General features: G+C 41.0%; 1 protein-coding gene across 1 annotated transcript in view; it reads left to right on the top strand.

The window, feature by feature from the left end:
- The window catches only part of DCP2 (decapping mRNA 2), a 43,207-nt gene that overhangs the window by 13,475 nt on the left and 5,888 nt on the right, over positions 1-23,844 (top strand). The window contains exons 5-10 of the mRNA XM_060235607.1: positions 12,652-12,804; positions 13,707-13,819; positions 13,939-14,046; positions 15,565-15,697; positions 15,994-16,095; positions 22,812-22,863. Of these exons, the coding sequence (XP_060091590.1) occupies positions 12,652-12,804; positions 13,707-13,819; positions 13,939-14,046; positions 15,565-15,697; positions 15,994-16,095; positions 22,812-22,863 (661 nt within the window). The remainder of the gene's footprint in view (positions 1-12,651; positions 12,805-13,706; positions 13,820-13,938; positions 14,047-15,564; positions 15,698-15,993; positions 16,096-22,811; positions 22,864-23,844) is intronic.

Below are 23,844 nucleotides of genomic sequence, written 5' to 3'. Positions count from 1 at the left end.
TATGGAGCCAACCGACTCGACTGCTCCAGGGAACCAACCGCCCCCACAAGCGTGCGGGCTCGGCATCCCAGTCTGAACCATCGACCCTGGCCAAGAAGGCCAAAGGAGTACGGGACTCTTGCTCCGCTGAGCCCAGGAAGCATAAGGATAAGAAGAGGCGCCATGATCGGCAGACCCCTTCTCCCCCACTGAAGGACCCGGCGATCGTTTCGGGGGAGCCTCCGGAAAAAATCCTCGCTTCACCGATCCGACCGAAGAGCCCCTCAGGTCCGACGGATGTTATGCATACCTCCCTTTCCGGCTCTGATCGGGAAGTTGACCCTACAGAGCAGTCGGCTGATTCGAAGGAGAGTGATCCTAGTTCGGCATCGGACTTTGAAGTCTTGTAGCCAAGGGAACGCTCAACACCAAAAATGCTGCTGATGCTTCAGCCTGAGAGGTTCGTGGAGACTTCAGATCCTTTTCGACTTCCACATCCTCTACCCAACTGGGATCCACGACCGTGGGCTTATCCCTTTGGGGACTACCCCTACCATTCACCTTATCCCTGGTACCCTCCTCAGAACCCAGACTGGGATCAGCGTTCTGAGGCCTTGCACCACTTCAGAGTCTCGGCACATTCACCACCTGATTGCCGAGGTTCATCTGCCGACTTCGACCCCGAAGTTGGTCAGGAAGCCGGCATGTTCCAGTGATCCAGACGTTGAGCAAACTTCCTTGACTAGGATTACCTTAGACATCCCAGGCTTACATCTGTGGAGAGCGCTTCTTCTTCTCCATTGACCTCTGATGAAGATGAGGAGCAGTCGGGCCAGCAGCAGGAAGAGTCTTCACCAGAATCCAGGATAGCTGAGGATCTTCCAATCTCCCCTTCCGAGGATTTGAAATCCTATTGGGAGCTAATTAAAAGAATGATGAACTCCTTGTCTTTGGCAGTGGTCCAGCCTCAAGCGGTCATTGACAATACAGTCTTTGACATTATGCAGGACACCTCCACAGCTGTAGCCCTTCCCATTACTAAGGTTATCTTGCAAGCCATTAAGGATCCTTGGTCCAAGCCTGCCTCAACTCCTATCTCTTCCAAACGTATGCATCATATGTACAGGATCCAGGAACAGGGTGCAGAGTTTCTTTTCAATCATCCACGCCCCAACTCCGTGGTGGTGTCAACCTCTTCCAAGGCCAAGAAGACCCACGCCTTGCCTCCAGATAAAGAAGGGAAGAGGATTGATACTTTTGGCAGGCGCTTTTATTCTGTGGGCATGCTTGGGATAAAGATTTCTAATTATTTTGCTGCATGGCAAGATATCAGTATTCCCTTTGGGAGCAACTCTCACCGCTGTTAGCTGCTTTGCCTGAGAATAAGCATAACCAGGCAAAAAGGGCCCAAAGGGAGAGGATGCTCCTGGCAAAACAACAGCTGCAGGCCTCTAAGCACATGGTGGACACTGCAGTCAAGACACTTATATCGGCCATTACGTTGCATTGTCACTCATGGCTTCGTTCCACTGCCCTCCAATTAGACACCAGATCTTGTGTTGAGGATCTCACCTTTGAAGGTGAGGGTCTATTCAGCTCTACTACGGATGCAGCCCTACAAGAAATGGACAAGAGTATTAAGACATCACATAATCTGGGAGTACCTTCATCTTCCTCTCACCCTGGCAAACCTCGTCCATGGTCCAAGCAATGACCTAAGAAGCCCTACCACACCAAATCCCCTGAGAGTTTGTGGAAGCCGTGCTTCGCTTCAGGAGGAAAAGCCAAGTTTTCTTCTCTCTCCTCTCAAATGGGAAAGTTGAAGACTAGTAGGAATCCCAAGCAGGGACTTTGACTTTGGCACCCTCCCTTCTCCCCCTCCTCCTCCGGACCCACCCGCCTCCACAGATTTCTGCAAACATGGCAGCAGATCACCACGACAAGTGGGTCCATCATACAGGAGGGTTATGCGATAGAATTTGTTCAGCCCGCTTCTCATCCCAAATTGGTGATCACACACCCTACAGCTGTTCTGCTGGAGGAAGTTCAGAATCTTCTCAGCAAGCAGGCAATAGAACCTGTTCCCGATCATCTCAAGGGTCAGGGGTTTTACTCCAGATACTTCACGGTTCCCAAGTGGGACGGTGGACTTCATCCGATCATGGATCTGAGGGGCCTGAACGAATTCATTGCTTATCAGAAGTTCAGGATGCTGATCCTGCAAAGCATCCTTCCACTCATCAACAAGGGAGATTGGATGGTTACCCTGGACTTGAAGGATGCCTATTTCCACATCAGCATCCTCCCCAGTCACAGGAGGTTTCTTCCATTGGGACGCACCATTTCTTCACAGGAGGTTTTGCCATTGGGATGCACCATTTCCAATACCAGGTACTCCCTTTTGGGCTCTCCACGGCCCTCAGGGTCTTCACAAAGACCATGGTTGTTGTGGTGGCTTACCTTCATCTCCAGGGTATCATCCTTTTCCCCTATAAAGACGATTGGTTGGTGGTTGCTGTGTCCGAAGCTGCTCTCAGAGCACATTTACAAGTGATTCTCAACCTTTTGAGCGCACTAGGACATCTGGTGAACATAAAGAAGTCTCACCTGGTTCCAGCACAAAGAGTTCAGTTTATAGGAGTGATTCTGGACACCACCCAGTACCTAGCATTTCTTCCAGATTCCCGAGCGCTGGATATCATTTCCCTGGTTCAGCTCCTTCAGACAGTGAGATGCACTTCTGTTCTGCAGATCCAACGTCTCTTGGGCCTCATGGCGGCTACTACCAATGTTCTGTGCTTTGCGAGGTTGAGGATGCAAATCCTTCAGCTCTGGTTCCTCAGAAATCACAATCCAGTGAGAGATCTTCTGTTCAAGATTCTGCAAATTCCTTCGCTAGTGCTATGCTCTTTAGATTGGTGGAGGATGAAATCCAATCTTTGCGGAGGAGCTCCATTTCATCTCTCACTCCCCTCAGTCACGGTAACGACGGATGCCTCGCTGTGGGGATGGGGAGCGCATCTAGGAGATTTTTGCATAGGCGGTCCATGGCCCCCGTCAATGACTCACCATCACATCAGTTACTTGGAGCTCATGGCAGTTCTTCTAGCCTTAAAGTTGTTCCTACCCTTGATCAACGCTCAGACTGTGGCTGTGTTGTCAGACAACACAACAGCTGTGAGTTATATAAGCAAACAAGGGGGGGCTGTGTCCAGAAAGCTGTGTGCGTTGGCGATAGCTGTGTGCATAGCCTCCCAGACCTTCCTTGTAGCCACCCACCTGCCAGGGGAGCTCAATGTTCAAGCGGACTCCCTGAGCAGGGGGGGGAGTTTCCCATCATGAATGGGAGATGAACTGGAGATACCTCAAACCTCTGTTCCGAGCTTGGGGTCATCCCAGAATAGACATTTTTGCCACAGCAGACAATCGAAAATGCAACCAATTCTCCTCCAGAGGAGGGACAGACCCAAGGTCTCTAGGGGACAGTCTTCTACTTCTGTGGGCGAACAAGTTCCTTTACCTGTTTCCACCCTTGCCTCTACTCACCAGAGTGCTTCACAAGTTGGCCCAGGAGTGTCCGGAGTGCATCCTAGTTGCTCTCTGGTGGCCAAGACAGAGCTGGTTTCCTGTCCCCCTAGCTATGGCAGGGGGGGTGTAACCACAAGTTTCTGTCGGAACCGGACCTTCTTTTGGCTCAAGGAGGTCACGTGTTTCACCACGACATCCCTCATCTCAAATTGACGGCTTGGAGGGTCAGCTTTTAGAATTCTCTGACAGTGAAACATGTGATGTTGAACAGTAGAAAGTTGTCAACTCGCTGCTCCTATGTGGGAAAATGGTCAAAGTTCCTGTCCTTACTGCGGGGCAAGGGTATCAGTGGACGTTCTGCTGGTCTTGAGCTTGTGTTTGAGTTCTTACTGACTCTTGTTGATGCTGGGCTTAATCATTCCTCGGTTCGAGTATATCTGGCTGCCATTTCGGCTCATCATGACCCTGTGGGTGGCGCATCGGTTTTCACACACCAGCATACAAAACATTTTTTTGTTTTAAACAATTTATTGGTAGCATATGGTTACAAAGCTTATCTATTTCTTAATTTTTTCTTTTTTTTCACATTAACCCATATGACATTTCCATCCCCCCTCCCTCCAATGTTGACTTCCCCGAGGTTATAAGTTCAAATCCATACTAAAGGCACTTCTGATTGCTCAAAGTTCCGTATATATATTCTTACAACTAAAAAAATGTCCAATATTTCTTTACTTTCCAAGTTTTCTCCATATATCCTTTAAATTTTCTCCACTCCCTTTTGAATATCTCTAAATCATAGTCTCTTAGTGTTCTGGTTAATTTGTCCATTTCACACCACGATAAAACTTTCATGGTCCATTCCCATTTCTCTGGTATTTTTTCTTGCTTCCAAAGCTGCGCGTACAAAGTCCTAGCAGCTGATAACAGGTACCAAATTAAAGTCCTGTCTTCTTTTGGGTATTTTTCTAATTGTAATCCAAGTAAAAACGTCTCTGCAATTTTCTTAAAATCATAGCCCAAAATTTTGGTGATTTCTTGTTGTATCATCTTCCAGAATTCTTTCGCTCTTTCACATGTCCACCACATATGGAAGAAAGAACCTTCATGTTTTTTACATTTCCAACATCTATCCGACATTTTCTTACTTATCTTAGCCAATTTTTTCGGAGTCATATACCACCTATACATCATTTTAAAACAGTTCTCCTTAATGCTTTGACAAGTTGATATCTTCATTGAGTTCTTCCAGAGGTGCTCCCATGTTTCCATTTGTATTTCTCTATTCACATTAATTGCCCATTTGACCATTTGAGACTTTACTACTTCTTCTTCTGTAGACCATTTCAATAATAACTTATATACTTTTGATATCAATTTTTCATTGTCACCTAACAGGACTCTTTCCAGTTCTGTTTGTTCTCGTCTAATCCCCTCTGATTTTATGTCATTTTCCATCAAACTTTTAATTTGTTGCATTTGAAACCAATCATAATTGTTATTTAGCTCTTCTGAGGTTTTTAATTCAATTTTGTCTCCTTGAATCTTAAGCAGTTGGTTATATGACATTTCTCTTTTTTCTTCAGAATCAGCTGTTATTTTTATTACTTCTGCTGGCACTATCCATAATGGTTTTCTCTCGTCCCCGTATTTCTTGTATTTTATCCAAGTATTTAGTAATGTATTTCTGACATAGTGGTGAGAGAAAAAACCATCCATTTTATTCTTCCCATAGTACATGTATGCATGCCAGCCGAATCTATTTCCGTGAGCTTCTAACCACAAAGGTTTTTTATCTAACAGCATTATCCAATCTTTTATCCATGTCAAACAAACTGCATCGTGGTATAGTCTTAGATCGGGAAGTTGAAAACCTCCTCTCTCTTTGGCATCCGTTAAGATCTTCATCTTTATCCTTGGTTTCTTTCCGGCCCAAATGAAATCAGAGATTTTCCTTTGCCATTTGTTGAATTGTTTTGCTTCTTTTACAATCGGGATGGTTTGAAACAAATACATTATCCTTGGCAAAATATTCATTTTGATTGCAGCTATCCTGCCCAGTAAGGACAAGTTGAGTTTATTCCATTTCATCAAATCTTTGTCCATCTTACACCACAGTTTTTCATAATTGTTTTTGTATAAATCAATGTTCTTCATTGTTATCTCTATTCCAAGGTACCTAACTTTGGTTGTGACTTCACAACCTGTCACCTTTTGTAGTTCGTTTGTTTTATTTGGTTGCATGTTTTTACAGAGGAATTTCGATTTCTCCTTATTTATGTATAATCCTGCTAGTTCTCCGTATTCTTTTATCTTAGCTAACAGCAGTGGTGACACTTGAACCGGATTCTCCATTATGAACACTATATCATCTGCAAAAGCTTTATATTTATAAGAGAATCTTCTAATTTTTAGACCTTCTATTTTTTCATCTTTTTGAATTTGTTGTAACAAAATTTCAAGAGTCATTATAAACAACAATGGTGATAGCGGGCATCCTTGCCTTGTTCCTTTACTCACTTTCAATTCTTTGGTAAGGTCTGCATTTATACACAATTTTGCATGCTGATCTGTATATATTGCTCTTGTCATTTTTATAAATTGTTCCCCTAAATTAATTTTTTCCATTACCGCAAACATAAAGTCCCAATTTAAGTTGTCGAAGGCTTTCTCTGCGTCAACAAAAAATAAGGCCACTTCTTTTTCCGGATGCTTTTCATAGTATTCCACAACATTAATAACAGCTCTTACATTGTCCCTTATTTGTCTTTTAGGAAGAAATCCCGCTTGGTCTTTGTTTATAAAGTTGGTCAGGTATTGTTTCAGTCGCTCTGCTAAAATTCTTGTATAGATCTTATAGTCATTATTCAACAATGAGATTGGTCTATAATTTTTTACGTTTGTGCTATCTTTATCTTCCTTAGGAATCAGAGAGATTACAGCTTCCCTCCAGGTCTTTGGGATTTTCCCTTCTTCTCTTATCGTGTTTAACAACTTCAACAGTTTGGGTGTTAATTCATCCTTGAGAGATTTGTAAAATTTTGACGTGAATCCATCTGGCCCTGGAGCTTTACCCTCTTGCATTGCTTTTATTGCTGCTTCTATTTCAATTTTCTCTATTGGGTCATTTAATATCTTTTTCATATGTTCCGTCAAAGGTGCCACCTGAATGTTTCGTAGATACTCTTCCACTTTTTCTTTACTTACATTCACACCCTTGAATAAATTTGCATAGTATTTAAAGAATTCTCTTTTAATTCCTTCTTGATCCACTACTGTTTTCCCATTTGCCATGATTTTATTTATAGTCTTATTTTCTTTCCTTTTTTTTAATTGCCAGGCCAGGTATTTACCAGGTTTGTTTGCACTTTCAAACGATTTCTGTTTCAAATTTTTTAAATTCCATTCTAATTCTTTATTCAGCAAATGTTTAACTTGGGATTGTAATATCGTAATTTCTTTTATTAATTTTTTCTTCCCTGGTCTTTTTTTTAAGTCCTTTTCTTTTTTATCTATTTCATTTTGCAGTGCTGACAGCCTTTCTTCTCTTGCTCTTTTGTCTTTATTATTCAATGTAATTAATATACCCCTCATTACTGCTTTATAAGTGTCCCATACTGTTGGATATTCCATATCATCCGTTTCATTTATTTGGAAGAATGCTGCAGTCTCCTTTTCTAAGAATGATACAGTGTCTTTATTTTGTAGTAAATCCTCATTAATTCTCCATCTTCTTGGTTTTCTTTGCAATTTTGTTGACCAGCATATTGGATTATGGTCCGCCCAAACCTTTGGAAGAATCTCAATTTTTTTTGTTATGAGGCCCAAGCCTTGGGAACCCCACAACATGTCAATTCTGGAAAAAGAATTATGCCTTGCTGAGAAAAATGTATAGTCTCTTACCTCAGGGTTGAACTTTCTCCAAATGTCTTCTAGATTTTCCTGTTTAATCAACTCAAAGAAAGAATTGGGCAGCTTCCCTTCTTTATCATTCTTCTTTGGACTTGATCTGTCAAGGTTATTTTGTATTGTCCCATTAAAATCACCCATCATCAATACCTGGTCATAAGTCTCTTCGTCCATTTGTCTATTTATGTCTTTAAAGAATTTGTCTTTCGCTCCATTGGGTGCATAGAGTCCTAGTAGTAACGTTTTTTTCGCCTCTATCGTCACCTCAACAGCAATGTATCTTCCTTCTTTGTCTTTAAAGATTAATTTTGGGTCAAGTTGTTCTTTAATGTAAAAAACCACCCCTCTTTTCTTTTGCTCTGCTAGTGAAAAAAATTCCAACCCCAAATTTCTATTCCACAAAAATTTACTGTCCTTGCGTTGTAAATGAACTTCCTGTAAACAAATTATATTACATTTTTGCTTTTTAATCCAATGAAATGTTCTCCTTCTTTTCTGTGGTGAATTTAGTCCATTTATATTCCAAGATAGTAATTTGTACTCCATTATGATGTTGGTTCTTTATTTTCTTCAAAAAAGCTATGCATCTCTTGTTCGCTTCTTATTGTAATCCTTTTGCCATTTTGTTCAAATCCAAGACCCTCTGGTATTATCCATCTATATCTTGTGCCCTCTGCACGCAACTGATCGGTTAGCTTCTTGTACTTTTTCCTATCGCTGATCACTTCTCTTGGTAGCTCTTTCATTATTTTAACTCTGCTCCCTTCTATTGCCCAGGCTTTTTGGTACCCTTTCCTCAAAATTTTCTCTGCCACTTCTTTTGATCTTAATCTTATGACGATGTCTCTTGGCAGACCTTTATTTTTCGCATAAACTGAGTTGACTCTGTAGGCACCCTCCAACATACTCTTAAATCTGTCAGGGTCTTCTTCTATGTACTCAGTGATGATATCCACCATATAGCCTTTTAAGTCTGTGTCTTCTTTTTCAGGTACCCCTCTTAGACGCACTTGTGACTCCAGCAACTTACAGTCGTGTATTATGACCTTTTCTTGAATTTTTAGCAAGGCAGAGGCCTGTGTATCCACTTTCATCTCTACCTCTTTCACTTTATTTTGAGTCTCTTCCTTAAAATTCTCTATCTCCTTCTTAAGGTCTCCAACTTCTTTTTTAATATCTTTTTTTATTGCCAAATGCAATTTGTCCATAGCTTTTAACATTTTTGCCTCCAGAGCGTCAAATTGAGCCTGCATCTTGTCAAATGATTGGGCTCTTGCACGTGTTGTTCTTTCTACTGACATATAAAAAATCACCAAACCTTAAAAAAATCCCCACATAAAATTTAGCATCCAATCCAATAGCTTAGAGCCAGTTCTTTCAGATGAGACTAGTTTCGTTTTTCTCCCTTCTTCCTGAGCAAAGATATTGAATTTTAACAATTTTGACAGTTTTTCTCCCTTTTAAAATGGCAATCGTTATTTCTCTATGGTACAGTTCCAGCCTAGAGAGGTCTCTCTTCGTCTTTCTTGATCTGAGTCTTGGACTCAATTCCTTCCTAGTTCAAAGGTCGGATGTCACAGCTCTTGTTGTCCTTATAGGCTCTGATTTATTGTCCAGCCCCTTTTAGTTTCACTTCCTGTCACAGCTTAGACTGATCTCGTGTCTAATCTCGCAGTTTTTTGAGCTGCATGAAGAAACCGCAACCACAAAAATTCACAACAATATGTCCTTTCTCCAAAATATCTTTGAAGGCAATTGTTTTTACGGCGTTCAGTTTTCCCAAGCTGAATTCTTTTCCTGCTGTGCCCCCACTCAGCTCAGTTCATTCTAGGTTCTGCAGTTTATGGGCATATATACACGGCAACTCTCTTTTCTTTCTTCTGCGTCACCAGCCTCCCATTGCCAACTTTCACTCTTATCTTGAAAGGTTTTTTTTTTTTTTTGCTGTTGTTCACATCCAAAGCCACAGAGCTCAGCTTAACAAGGTAAAAGTTTTTTTTCCATTCAATTATGCTTTGCCTTCGTCTGTTATTAATCCACTCAGTGTTTAAACTATATTCAAAGTCTCTCAGAGTGAAGATAAGAATGATGAGTCTACCTTTTAGATGTTCTCAACTCCCCCGGCTGCTATTTTCTTGCAATTAAAATCAGTTCTTCTAGCGTGCTTGGATTCCGACAGCCTTAAGTGACCGAAGTCACTTTAGAGTCACTGCAGACGATGGTTGACATTCCATTGCCGGACATCAAGAAATGAAGGAGTCAGCTCCCTGACTGCTCCAGTTCGATATCAACAGCATTAAAGGAAGATAAGTCGTCTTGGGTTAACCCTTGCCTAGGGTTAATGAGCATAGACCTTATCAGGGGTCTTTAATACCCTGAACAGTGACAATAAAATCCCCCTCTGTTAGGGAGCTGCAGACTGTCTTCCAGCCAAACAGGAAGTCAGCATACAAAACATTTTTGAAGGGTCTCCTATGGCTTCACCCGCTGTCTAAGGTTCCTCCTCCTGCTTGGGATCTGCCGTTGGTCCTGGAATGGCTCTCGAGGCAATCCTTTGAATCCTTAGCTACCTGCCCATTGCATCTTCTCACCTGGAAGACTGCCTTAGTGGCCATCACTATGGCCAGGAGGGCAGGTGAGTTAGTGGCTCTGTGGTGTGATGCTACATACATCTCTTTCTGGAACGATGGGGTATCCTTGGCCCCAGACATTTTGTTCCTCCCTAAGGTGGTGTCTAGTTTCCATCTCAATTTGGAAGTGTTTCTGCCTACATTTTACCCTTCTCCTTCTTCTGCAGAAGAAAGATGTCTGCACGCCCTGGATGTTAAGAGGGTGTTGTTGTTTTTTTGTGCATTGCACCAAGACTTTTCGAAAGGATCCCAATCTATTTGTCTCCTATGTGGCCCCTAGGTTGGGTTCCAAGATCTCTGCACAGAGGCTTTCTAAGTGGATCATGGAAGCCATTAAACTCTGCTACCTGTTGGCTAAGCGTCCCTTGCCAGGGCCACTCCATGCGCATTCCACTAGGGCTATGGCTACGTCCACAGCATTTCTGAAGGGTGCTTCTTTGGCGGACAACCAGGGCATCTCCTCATGTCTTCATGCGACATTATGCCCTGGATGTCCGGAAGCATCGCAGAGCACAGCTGGGTACCCTGGTCCTTCAAGCCTCTACTTCTGCATAACCGTCAGCTCCCTCCTCCAGGTAAGCCTAGCTTGCTAATCTCCCATGAGTGTGAAGCACAGAGACCACAAAGAAGATAAACACGTTTCCTACCTGTAACTGATGATCTTCGAGTGGTCATCTGTGCATTCATACTACCCGCCCTCCTTCCCCTCTGCTGCCGGTAATGGTTCTCTTGTTAGGTGGCGGCGGGAAGAAACTGGTGGGATATTCACACCCACCGGGTGGGCATGCACACTGGGGCTGTCACGCATGCCTACCGGGGTCGGGTGGCAAAAAATCCCGGACTTTTGTATGACCGATTGGGGATCGGCGCTGGTGCTTCATCCAACGAGTGTGAATGCACAGATGACCACTCGAAGATCATCAGTTACAGGTAGGAAACCTATTGTTTCATACATTGTCTTTGTATTCCTTCCTTGTATTGAGGAAATTACAGATAGAAATTGGAAAAGGCTCTTCAGATGGCATTGTTTGGGTTCATGCAGTCCTTTTTCCTCTGGGGTGCTCTGATTCAATTAGTATTTAGCACAAACCATAGCTTACCGTTATATCTGAACTGGCAAGCTATGGCCTGTGCTTGTTCTCTAAACTGAATTCCAAACAATGCAAGCACTGTAACTAATTGCCCTGAAGTGCCTATAGGAGGAAGGGACTAAACCCAAGGCTCATTCCTGTAATGCCCAGCTGTGTTTTGTAAGTGAACTACCCAGTGCATCCACTTCTTTCATTGTAAACGCTTTTTCATTGTATTTCCAAGATGTGAAATCGACACATAATTGCTTTGCTATTTTAGAAGAATGGGGATAGAAGCCCCCTTTTCTTTACAGTTTGCTTTTTTACAAAATGAAAGCTGGGCATTCAGAAAAACTCTCATAGGGCAGTAAATAGTCTGTTATAACATTGTTTTACAGTCATCTAGCAGTTTTTGGCAGTTATGTGTGTGGGACCTTCAGAAATGTGCATCTTCCCAACCATGTGGCATACAAAGAGTCTTTAACTACAGTCTTTCTGAAAGGATGGAATCAAACCAGCTTTGTGAAATATTGCAGCAAACCAGGGGGAACCCTGGAAAGTAGATGATTAAGACAGACATGACATTGTGTGGATGCTCCCCCCAAAACCCCCACTCCAGTTTTTGATACACAATTGGGCAAAACCAGAACCAAAAGACCACTTGCTTACAGTCCTTCCTGGCTTGTTTTGCACCCTTTTTCCTTGCAGTGGCCTGTCCCTACCATGCCTTGCTTTGCACTGAGAGGTCTTTTCACATGGAGGCTTACTTGCAATTTGCGTGCCAAACTACATTGGTTTTTCTCTGAGCTTCCTTACAACATCATTGTCCATTTGAAAGACTATGAGTGTCTCTCATCCCAGTTGTGAGATATCATGGCTACTTGCAAGGTATGAGAGTGTTTGTTCCCTTCAAAATGCACCCCCTCCAGTCCTACACTTATCTCAGGGAATTAGCTTAACCTAAGGCAGAAACTCTGTAGATTTAAACTGATCTTCCTCACTGTCCTAATATCCCATGACTGGTGTATGAGGGGAGAAAAGTATTTCTCAAAAAGATGCTGCAGAGGCATAGTTGAATATTGTTGGGTAGTTTTGAGATGGTTTGGTGCTTTGGTATATCCTGTTTTTTGTTTTGCACATCTTCTAGAATCAATGTAATGTATTTAGCCATGTAGCTTTGAGAACTTAATAGCACTTTAAGTTTTTGGAAGATGGAACAGCAATTTCCATTGACTCCTTTTCCCTGCTAGAGATGTGCACTTTGCCCTGATATTATTTCTGAGGGTCTTCTGATCCCCACAAGCAATATTTCTGGTGGGCTTAGTGAACTGCAGCAGGAGGAAATGTGGTAAAGTTCTGTTCTGTAAGGTCTGTGGATGCTGGGTAAACTTCATTGTTTAAACCTGTAGTGGAGAACTTCTGTAAAAGTAATACTTTACAGTGTTCTTGTATCTTCAAATTAGGATACAAGACAGCCATTTTTATAGCATTAAAATATGAGTGCCAGTTTTAAAATTTGATCTATTTACTTTCAGGTGTTTGAAGAAACTGGTTTTGATATAAAAGACTATATCAATAAAGATGATTATATTGAACTAAGAATCAATGATCAGGTGGCACGTTTGTACATCATTCCAGGTATTCCAAAGGACACAAAATTTAATCCTAAAACAAGAAGAGAAATTCGGGTAAATAATAACTTGTAATGTTTTTGTAGGCTCTGATTGAATTCTCAGGCACTGAAAAAGGTTAATGAACTGTACAGTATTTATTCAGTAGTTAATTGTGGAAATCAGTGAGCTTACACTGGAGTTATTTTGCATAGGATCACACTGTAAATACTATAAGGAATAACAGCAGCATTTCCTGTCTAGCATTTGTAGGCAGGATCTTCTGCTGTTTGGAGTGCTAACACTGCAGTACTGTGAATTTGTTAGACTGACATTGAAACATGATGCTGTATGTTGTTTCTTTTCCATTAAGTACATGTTCCTTTTATATTAAGAACATAAGAGAAGCCATGTTGGATCAGGCCAATGGCCCATCCAGTCCAACACACACACAGTGTGGCTAATAGCCACTGATGGACCTCTGCTCCATATTTTTATCCAATCCCCTCTTAAAGCTGGCTATGCTTGTAGCCACCACCAGCTCCTGTGGCAGTGAGTTTTGATATAAACGACTATATCAATAAAGATGATTATATTGAACTAAGAATCCATGATCAGGTGGCACATTTGTACATCATTCCAGGTATTGGGTTTTTTTTTTATTATATTGTTTATTTTTTCTGGTTAATCTTTGTTATGTAAAGTTCTACAAATTGAAAAGGTATGGGGATAAAACTTGTTTTCATAGGCAACACACACTTGCAAATAGTAAGTAAGGAGCATGAGTGAGGATGGAAATTATGGTCAGTATAGATTTGTAAGAAGACAGTGAAGGAATGGAACTTCTTCTCAGACATCCTTTTTGGGGAGCGGTGCTTGTCTTGTCCATTTGTAGTTGGTCCAGTAACATACAAAAAAGAAGGTGAAATTCTGTTCTGTCCTCTGGATGCAAATTAAGAAAGCTCTTTTCTGTGTTTCAGAACATTGAATGGTTCTCGGTTGACAAACTGCCTTGCCATAGGAATGATATGACCCCAAAGTCCAAGCTAGGTTTGGCACCTAACAAGTTTTTTATGGCTATTCCCTTCATCAGGTATGTTTAGAAGGAAATAAAAATGTAATGCTTCATTTCTGTCTATAGGTAATCATCTTATGCTAAATGCTACTAAAAGAAGTTTGATTTTGTTGACAAAAGTCTTAATTTCTTCACAGACCATTAAGAGATTGGCTTGCTCGACGGTATGGAGATTCCTCCGATAGTGACAATGGATTCTCATCCACTGGTAGCACACCACCTAAACCAAGCACAGAAAAAATGAGGTAACAAGCTAGATAGATTTTGACATCTGCTAATAACTTTGTTACACTTGGTGGGTGGGTGGTAGTGGAAAATGAATACCTAATTGTAAATATTTTTTTTTTGAAAATAAACAGCTGTTTACATTGTTCTTTATCTGGCAAGATAGCAGTGAGAGCTTTAATAGCTATAAAATACTCATTTCCAGGTGATAAAACAATGATCACAGTCAGCTAAGTAAATGCCTGGTAAACTGAAATATCCCTGAAAGGAATTTAGCAGCTTTTGGGAGACGAAGAGAGCAATCTTAAGCAGGTCTACTCTGAATTCTGCTATGGTCTATTCAGTAGGGCTTACTCCCAGGAAAGTGTCCTTAGGATTGTGCTCAAAGATGCCATACTAATGTAATGTAGCCTTAAGGCGGTTCTGCAGTGCAGTGTAGTTACTGAACAGATATGTGTAACTGTAAAAATATGTAAAACTATTATTACAATGTATATAACTTTAAATAGTTTCAGTTGGTATGTGCGTATTCAACACATACTGTGAGGCAAGTCAGTCTTTGTGTTCTATGACAGTATTTTGATTCACTGGACTGTATTTTCTTTCTTGGATACAAATCTAACACACACACTGTAACTTAATAAATTTCTAGTGTATGTGTGAATGATTTCAGCTCTGTATTGGAAAGATGTATACAGCACATCCCACCCTGTTCTGTCTTACACAACCACTTGGGTCCAGTTCCAACATTTGAGAAATCGCAGTTGTGTTTGTGCGCACTGGGGGCTGTATATTTTTGTTCTTCATCCTCATCTTCCTTATATGTGGAATATAATATGTAAATAAAACACAAGGCTCCTGGTTTTCCTACAAGCCATTTAATCTTTTTTGGGGGAGAGAAAAATGAAATTATACATTCAAGACATTGTAGGCAGAGTGGCAGATACTTAATACAGTAAAAATTAAAAGGAACAAAAATTCTTCCAAGAAGATTAATGTCAAATAAATTGGCCAGTCTTTTCCAGACTATGCTATAATGCATGTGGATGAATATTTTTGTTAAAGCTGCTAGAAATCCCTTGTGTATAGAAGAGCAGCATGATGCACTACTCCTTGGTTGGTCTTTATATGAAAAACTTAAGTCGCTGAAAATGGAAAGATTAAGTAAAAGGCCTGGCAGGGAAGGGGTGCATTCTTTACTGTGAACTGCTGCTGGGGTAGCTAATCTTTGTCTCTGGTGTTGCCTAGATTACTTTATACCATCTTAAAGCAATGAAGATCATTCGATTGACAGTTCTGTAGTTAGCACCTATAACTATGTTTACCATTCTGTAATGCCTTTGTAATGAGTGGTAATACCCTAAAGAGGAAATTTATTATATATTGTTGTAATAGGCATTTGACAAGAATGGTCTTGTTACAGGGATGCATAACTTCCTCTCTTTTGTAAGCTGCCTGTTGTAGTTTCTTATGTTTCTTATGTTCCTAATGTTCATCTGCTGAGTTTTTCTAAATAAGATGCTTTTTTGATGGGTTAGATCAAAGCTTCATTTTAGCCAGCAAGTGCCGGCAGATGGTCCTTCAGGAGATCAGTGGACAAAGCACAGACAGCTACAGCAACAAAAGCCATACAACAATCATTTTGAGATGTCTGAAACTTTAAAACTAAAGGTCAGTTTCTTTTACTGAATTCAGATTAGCTTAAATTCTTTGAGCCTAGGGGTTTCCTGTGTAGATTATGACATTTTAATTTCTTGAACCGCAAATTAATAACAGTTAAATAGGGATGAGATTTTATTAGAATATATTAATGTATTCCCTGGAGCATTGTGTATTCACTGGAGAATTGTGTATTCAGTTGTTTCTCATGTGCAACATAGTTATACAGTGGCCTACTTAAACTTACAGATTTTGGGTCTTTTGACTGTTGTGTTCTCTCTTTTTTCTTTATGTTGTGATGTATTCAGAGCATACGAGGCAATGGCAGAAAGCAATACCAAGACACTCCTAACCAAAAGAAGAGAGCAAATGGTGTCCATAGTCAGCCAGTTAAACAGAATCAAACTTTGGTAAGATACACAATGGGAAATGAGAATTGCACCTTGCTGAGGACACTATTTGTGATACTTTGAATTGTTGATTAGGAATATGGCCAGGGGTTAGGCAGTTGACTAATCAAATATTGTTGTTCAGTGATCAAGAAATGCTGAAAATATTAACTTTAGTTAGAACTGGTAACGTAGGTGTCAAACATGTGGCCCACGGAGGGCTCCAATCAGGCCCTCCAGCAACAGGAACTATGAGGAGCATATTGCAAAAAACATAAAGACCAACAATAAAAAATTTCTTCAAATATATTAGAAGCAGGAAACCAGCAAGGGAGGCAGTGGAGCCCTTGGATTACCAAGGGGTAAAAGGATTACTGAAGGAGGATAGGGAAAAAGCAGAGAAGCTGAATGCATTTTTTGCCTCTGTCTTCACCGTGGAAGATGAGAAGTGTTTGCCCGCCCCAGAACAACTTATTTTGGAAGGGGTGTTGAAAGACCTGAGTCAGATTGAGGTGACAAGAGAGGAGGTCCTGCAACTGATAGACGAATTAAAAACTTATAAGTCACCATGTCTGGATGGCATACATCCAAGAGTTCTGAAGGAACTCAAAGTTGAACTTGTGGATCTTCTGACAAAAATTGAAATCTGCCTCCGTTCATTGAAATCTGCCTCCGTTCCTGAGGACTAGAAGGTAGCAAATGTCACCCACATCTTTAAAAAGTGTTCCAGAAGAGATCCGGGAAATTACAGGCCAGTCAGTCTGACTTCAATACCGGAAAGTTGGTAGAAACCATTATCAAGGACAGAATGAGTAGGCACATTGATGAACACGAGTTATTGAGGAAGACTCAGCATGGGTTCTGTAAGGGAAGATCTTGCCTCACTAACCTGTTACATTTCTTTGAGGGGGTAAACAAACATGTGGACAAAGGAGACCCAATAGATGTTATTTACCTTGACTTCCAGAAAGCTTTTGATAAAGTTCCTCATCAAAGGCTCCTTAGTAAGCTCGAGAGTCATGGAGTAAAAGGACAAGGTCCTCTTGTGGTACAAAAACTGGCTAATTAATAGAAAGCAGAGAGTGAGTATAAATGGGCAGTCTTCGCAGTGGAGGACAGTAAGCAATGGGGTGCTGCAGGGCTCAGTACTGGGTCCCATGCTTTTTAACTTGTTCATAAATGATTTGGAGTTGGGAGTAAGCAGTGAAGTGGCCAAGTTTGCAGATGGCACTAAATTGTTCAGGGTGGTGAGAACCAGAGAGGATTGTGAGGCACTCCAAAGGGATCTGTTGAGGCTGGCTGAGTGGGCGTCAATGTGGCAGAAGAGGTTCAATATGGCCAAGTGTAAAGTAATGCACATTGGGGCCAAAAATCCCAGCTCCAAATACAAGTTGATGGGTTGTGAACTGGCAGAGACTGACCAAGAGAGAGATCTTGGGGTCATGGTAGATAACTCACTGAAAATGTCAAGACAGTGTGCGATTGCAATAAAAAAGGCCAACGCCATGCTGGGAATTATTAGAAAGGGAATTGAAAACAAATCAGCCAGTATCATAATGCCCCTGTATAAATCGATGGTGCGGTCTCATTTGGAGTACTGTGTGCAATTCTGGTCACCGCACCTCAAAAGGGATATTATAGCATTGGAAAAAGTCCAGAAAAGGGCAACTAGAATGATTAAAGGGTTGGAACACTTTGCCTATGAAGAAAGGTCAAAATGCTTGGGGATCTTTAGCTTGGAGAAACATCGACTATGGGGTGACATGATAGAGGTTTACAAGATAATGCTTGGGATGGAGAAAGTAGAGAAAGAAGTCCTTTTCTCCCTTTCTCACAATACAAGAACTCGTGGGCATTCGATGAAATTGCTGAGCAGTCGGGTTACAACGGATAAAAGGAATTACTTCTTCACCCAAAGGGTGATTAACATGAGGAATTCACTGCCACAGGAGGTGGTGGCGGCTACAAGCATAGCCAGCTTCAAGAGGGTGTGAGATAAAAATATGGAGCAGAGGTCCATCAGTGGCTATTAGCCACAGTGTGTGTGTGTGTTTATATATAAATTTTTTTTGGCCACTTTGTGACACAGAGTGTTGGACTGGATGCGCATCCAACATGGACTGGATGGGCATCCAACTGATCCAACATAGCTTCTCTTATGTTCTTATGTGCTTCATTTTCTTGCCTGTTTTTTTTGATAGTCATTTTGTGTTTCTTCCCCGACAGCAGCAAAGCAGCCTTTCCCTCTCCCCACTCCCTTTTCCCAAAGGGAGGAGGGAAGAGCAGCCTCAGCCAATGAGGGAACTTGGCTTTAAAGCTCTGCTAGGTGATTAAGTTTGCCAGGCTCAATTAATCACTCTGCAGAGCTACTGAGACAAGCCTCTCTTCCTTTTAATAAATGACTGAGGCTCCTCCCCCTCCTCCTGCCCTGGGGAAGGAAAGAAAGATCCAGAGTTTCCTTTGCCCAGTCCCCACCGTCAGGAGAGCTACAAAGAATGCTTTTAAGACTAGCAACGTTTTAGTGAAGGTATGAGCTTTTTGCCTTGCTACAGAGAGAGAGAGAGTTTTGTTGGGCTTGTAACCCGGTTCCCTTCCTCTCTTTCACTGTACTCATGCCCTCCAGTCTTTCTCAATAGGAAAGCATGTGAACTATTTAGAAGAGAAATATCAGCATTAGGTTGAGAGTGTGTTCCACCCCAGGTTTACCCAACAATTTTTCCTTATTTTTTTCTTTCACATTTTCCTTTGGGGGTCTTGAATTTAGACTTCTCAGATAGTAGGCTGAGCTGACACTGACCACTGTACATGGCTGTCTCTCTGTTCTTGTAGTTGTTTTATTTGGGGGGGGGGGAAGTTGTATTTTTTTGTGAGTTGTAGTCATTTTTCTGGGGAAAATTATACTTTTGTAGACAGGCACATAGCCCTCAGTCTGTGCCATGGTGCCTTCACATGTTCTTGACTAGTACGTGAAGCAACTTCTGTACAAAAGCTCACAATGTCCAGCTGCTTCATGTTCCTCTGGGTCTTAGGCTCAAAGCATTGACCATGAGATGTCTGTAATGAATGTCAATGAATCAAAAGTCGCTTTGCAACTTACAGATATGCACACCTGAACAGCATACCATATATTCAAGACTGGTACAGCACAGGCATTTTCTGCAGTTTTTGATGCAATAATTCATAGCAAGAGGTGACATTTATCAGAGACTGTAAAACAAAATATTGCAAGTGGGCTAATATTTTAAGCATGTTTTATTTCAAGCAAAAAAACAATCTTTAATTGTGTGTCTGTGCCCTTTATAAAGTTTATATGGCATTACATTTTATAATACACATGGCTCGGCCTGACAAGGTCTCATTTATGTCAAATCCAGCCCTCATGAGTTCGACACCCCTGTGTTAATATGTACTTCCAGCAACAAGTATATAATATATGCTTATTTAAAAATTAATTGATATTGTAAAACAGTGTAATTAACTTAAAAAGCTGTCGTAAAAGTTTTTAATAGTGTTAGATAAGGTTTTTGTAAACATGAATGCTTTTTTTTGACATTTATCAATGTATGGTAATAACGGCTGTTGAAAAACAAGCCTATTTGGAGATGCCTAGGTATAGCAAGCCCTGTAGGTGAAGTTTTGCTGTTTGGGTAGGTTTGCCCCAAGCAGAAGAGCAAGCAGCACTCTCTTGCTCACAGATGATATCATAATGAAATATTTAAATATTTTAAAGTCAAATTTCCACCCACCTTAGGATCTCTAAGGTAAGGAGGTGAATCATCAGAGTATTAAAACAAGATTAAAAACACACATAAATATATTAAAATAGTTAAAATATGTTATAGAACATATAAACAAAACATGAATGTGAGGAAGGATCAAGTGGAAATCAATGAGGTAGCACCAAATAAAACAACAACAACAAAAAGGACTTCACCTGCTGGTGGAACACAGTGATAGAAAGGGAAATATGAATCTCCTGGAAAAGAAATTCCATAATTTTGGTGCCAGGACTGAGAAGGGCCTTTCCCAGGTTTCCAACCACCTAGCATCAGATGATTGGAGAACCTGAAGGAGGGCCACTGAAGAAGATTTGGAGAGGTTGGGTAGGAAGAACAGGAAAAATTGCCAGCTATATCATTGTTTTCTTGTATTTCACTGTGGTCATATAATAGCTAGTTAATGATATTCAACTGACTGGGTGGCTGGTATGCAAACTGTAGTTAATCCTTGTGCAAAAAATCAGGCCGTGCTTTTTGACTGCAGTTTAACCTAAGACCTATAGCTTAAATGCATATAACTGGCAAGATCAACTTAGGCTGTGGGCCAGTGGGTGCTGGCTGTTAGTTTAGGGCTTTCCTGTTCCAGCTTTTGGCTGGATTTGGTAGGAAGATGATGAACCTGTTTTCTGACTTTCTCCAAGAATGCTTAAAGTTAACAGTTCTTATATATTACTACCACTACCAGGCACCAACCATGCAATATTTTCATAAAATATATCCTAAGTGGCCTAGGACCTGCCTACCTGAAGGACCGTCTCTCCCCACACGTTCCCCAGAGAGTACTGAGATCAGGAACTCAAAATCTCCTGGTTATCCCCGGGCCAAAGGAAGCCCGCTTAAAATCTACAAGGGACCGGGCCTTTTCTATTACGGCCCCCTCCTGGTGGAACCAGCTGCCGGAAGAGGTGAGGGCCCTGCGGGACTTCGCCCAGTTCCGCAGGGCCTGTAAGACAACCCTCTTCCGGCTGGCCTATGACTAGCTGATACAAGATACTGAGCGTAGTTACATTAGATGTCTGCTATCCCCAATGTTCTAAATGTTTTAAATGGTTTAATGTTTAAAATTTAAATGTGTTTAAATATGTCAGATTCTTGTGTTGTGAGCCGCCCTGAGCCACTTGTTGGGAAGGGCGGGATATAAGTCATAAAATAAATAAATAAATAAATAAGTCACAAATAAACAATAAGACATAAAAGCAGTTTTTAAAATTAGACTTAATATAGGTACATTTTTGAAATAAACATAGGATATGGTGCACATTCTGTCTCCTTGTAGCTTTGATTTCTCATTGTATGCCATTCTTTCCAGGGTCTTGGGAGAAGAATATGAGAATTGATGCTCAGGGCAGGGTACACTGTCTAAAGCAGGGGTGTCAGACACATTTGTTATGAAAGCTGGAACTGACATAAATGAGACCTTGTCAGGCTGGGCCATGTTGGACTGGGCCATATGTGTACCTATTTAAGATTAGGTAGCAGAGATAAAATTTATAAAGGACACAAACACAATTAAAGATTTTTTAAAAACTTAAAACATGCTTAAAACATTAGCATTTGTTGGTCTTAAAGGTGCTTTCTTTGTATTTCTCCTAAGGAATCCAGGGAACTGGGCAAAGGAAGCTCTGGCTCTTTCCTTCCTTCCCCAGGGGACCAGGAGGGGGAGGAGCTTAAGCCAATAGAAGGATTAGAGGCTTGGCTCTGTAGATCTGCTGTGGGATTGAGAGAGCCTGGCAAAGCAAGCTCTGCCTCCCTGCCTTCCTCCGCAAGAAAGGAGCCTCAGCCAATGGAAAAAATAGAGGTTTTGCTCTATAGCTCCTGTGCGATTGAGCAAGCCTTGCAAAATAAGCTGCTATGCAGAAGGAAGCAAGAGAAAGAGAGAAGGAAGCAGATGGCAGCCAGTTGCTTGGGGGCATGATTTGGCCCCTGGGCCACATGTTTGACACCCCTGGTCTAAAGCACTATCATGGCTGTTAGAAGCCAACACAGATGTGGAGAAGAGGCTGCCTAAAATCCCATTTGCCTCCAAAAATTCTGAATAAACTTAAAAGATTTGTAGCTGGATCCCATTAAGAATCACTGGTTTGTGTAATGGAGGTTGCTTCACTTTTCTTCATACACATTTTCTGTCCATTGTTGCTCATGTTATATACTTCAGATTATTCAAATGCAGTTCAAGAAGATGCTCAAGACAGAGTTTTAGTGTTGGCTTTCACATCCACATGCCAAAGCTGGGATAATGTGATAGGAGAAGTGGACAGAGTCAAGATGAGGCAGCAGTCTGAGAGGATCCAAAGAGATCATGGGTTGGATGAGAGAGAAAGAAGACTTGGGCTGGTGATGATAAGGAAGGTAGAAAGAGAGAAAGGTGGAGAAGCTGACATTCAGTAGGATATAAGTTGAGAGTTGTTGGGAAGCATGAGAGAAGCAGAAACTGCCCTGTTGGAGGAAGTTCTGTTATGGGATTCAGGAGATGGGACCTTCTAGAATAGGAAGGTCCTTTACAAAGTGATGTTATTGCAAAGGGATTGTGGATCAAGCCGGTATAGGAGAGGGATGCAAAAGAGTTAAGAGTATCTTATGAATGATGAGAGGTGGGGATTCACTGGTATGAGAAGAACCTGTAGAAGAGAGAAATGACTGAGGATGTGTCTGTACAGGTTATGTGTGGGGGGTGTTAGGTTTAGGAGCTCTGGTTGAAGTGCATCATTCTGTCTCAGAATGGAGCAGACCTATTTAGAAAGCAGCCTCCACCTTGAATTGCTTTATCAGGTTACTACTCTGGCACAGTAGTTTTTCAGTCTCTTTTCCCTAGTTCCATAAATATGGGAGTGAACTTAGTGAATGACAAAATTCTGGAATGAATGTGACTTGCTCTACATAATTATGGTTAGGTAGTACACATTATTTTAAAGATATTTATAATGTGTGAATGTAACACATGGTCATCTTCTTACTTAGAAATGTGAAAAGAAGTTGCATCCAAGAAAGCTTCAAGATAACTTTGAAACAGGCAAGTGTACTCATATTTCTTCAATTTTGTATGCTAATATCTAAAGGTAGTACCTTCTTTCTCACTTCATATTATTGTCTGTGTGTAAGGAGGCATATTAATTCTGAGAAATGTTTCTTACTCTTTAATATTGTGTTCCTTACAGCCATTGTTTAAAAGACTACTAATAGGAAAACTTAATGTAATTAATATGAGAAATGGTGCATTGGATTTGCCTTCCTTGAAGAGAGGAGGACATCCTTTTTTACATAAAAACGTTTTATTTTAATTTGTACTTAATGTGGACAATCGAACACAGCATTAATAGGATTCAATCAGAAATTAAACATTAACATTCACTGGTAACTGGAGAAGGGGGAGAAACATGCAGTATAAATATGTCTTCTATATACATCTGTCAAAGTACAATTCAGGGTTTATAGTATTACATTTATATTGATGTATCTTTCAGATCAATCTAAGAAGAAGTAAACTGTTGGAATAGAGACAGTTGGGTCATTTTCTTTAGCTGCATATTCTAAAAAGGGAAATCAAAGTTCAAGTGTTGTAGGTTGATAAAATGGATTATCCATAGATTGAAACTGGTCATAAATTTTGTCAATGGTGAAGAAATTCCATAGTTTTGTATATCACTGCAAAATTAGGTAAATCTTTTATTTTCTAATTAGAAACCCAATGAGCTTTAGCTGGCATAAGGAAGAGAGAGATTATGTATTTTCTCGAGGGGGGGATATCTGGATCTTCCCAATCCTGTTTGACATGGTACTCCACTTCCCATGATCCTGGATATAAGAAGTAGGCTGCAGCTTCAGTTTTGCCTTTTGCCTGGTTTAGAGACTGGAGAAGAGTGTAAGGATAGATATTTTGGCCCAAACCTCAAGTAAAACATTAGGCCATAAAACAAGATCTCCATCTGTACAGGGCGACTATATTTATACGGTCATATTTATGATTATAGATGGGATACACAGATGTCAGGCG

This window comes from Heteronotia binoei, chromosome 4 (assembly GCF_032191835.1).
Source record: "Heteronotia binoei isolate CCM8104 ecotype False Entrance Well chromosome 4, APGP_CSIRO_Hbin_v1, whole genome shotgun sequence".
Taxonomy (NCBI): domain Eukaryota; kingdom Metazoa; phylum Chordata; class Lepidosauria; order Squamata; family Gekkonidae; genus Heteronotia; species Heteronotia binoei.
The sequence above is the reverse complement of the archived record's forward strand: the minus strand, read 5'-3'. Positions and strand labels throughout refer to the sequence as shown.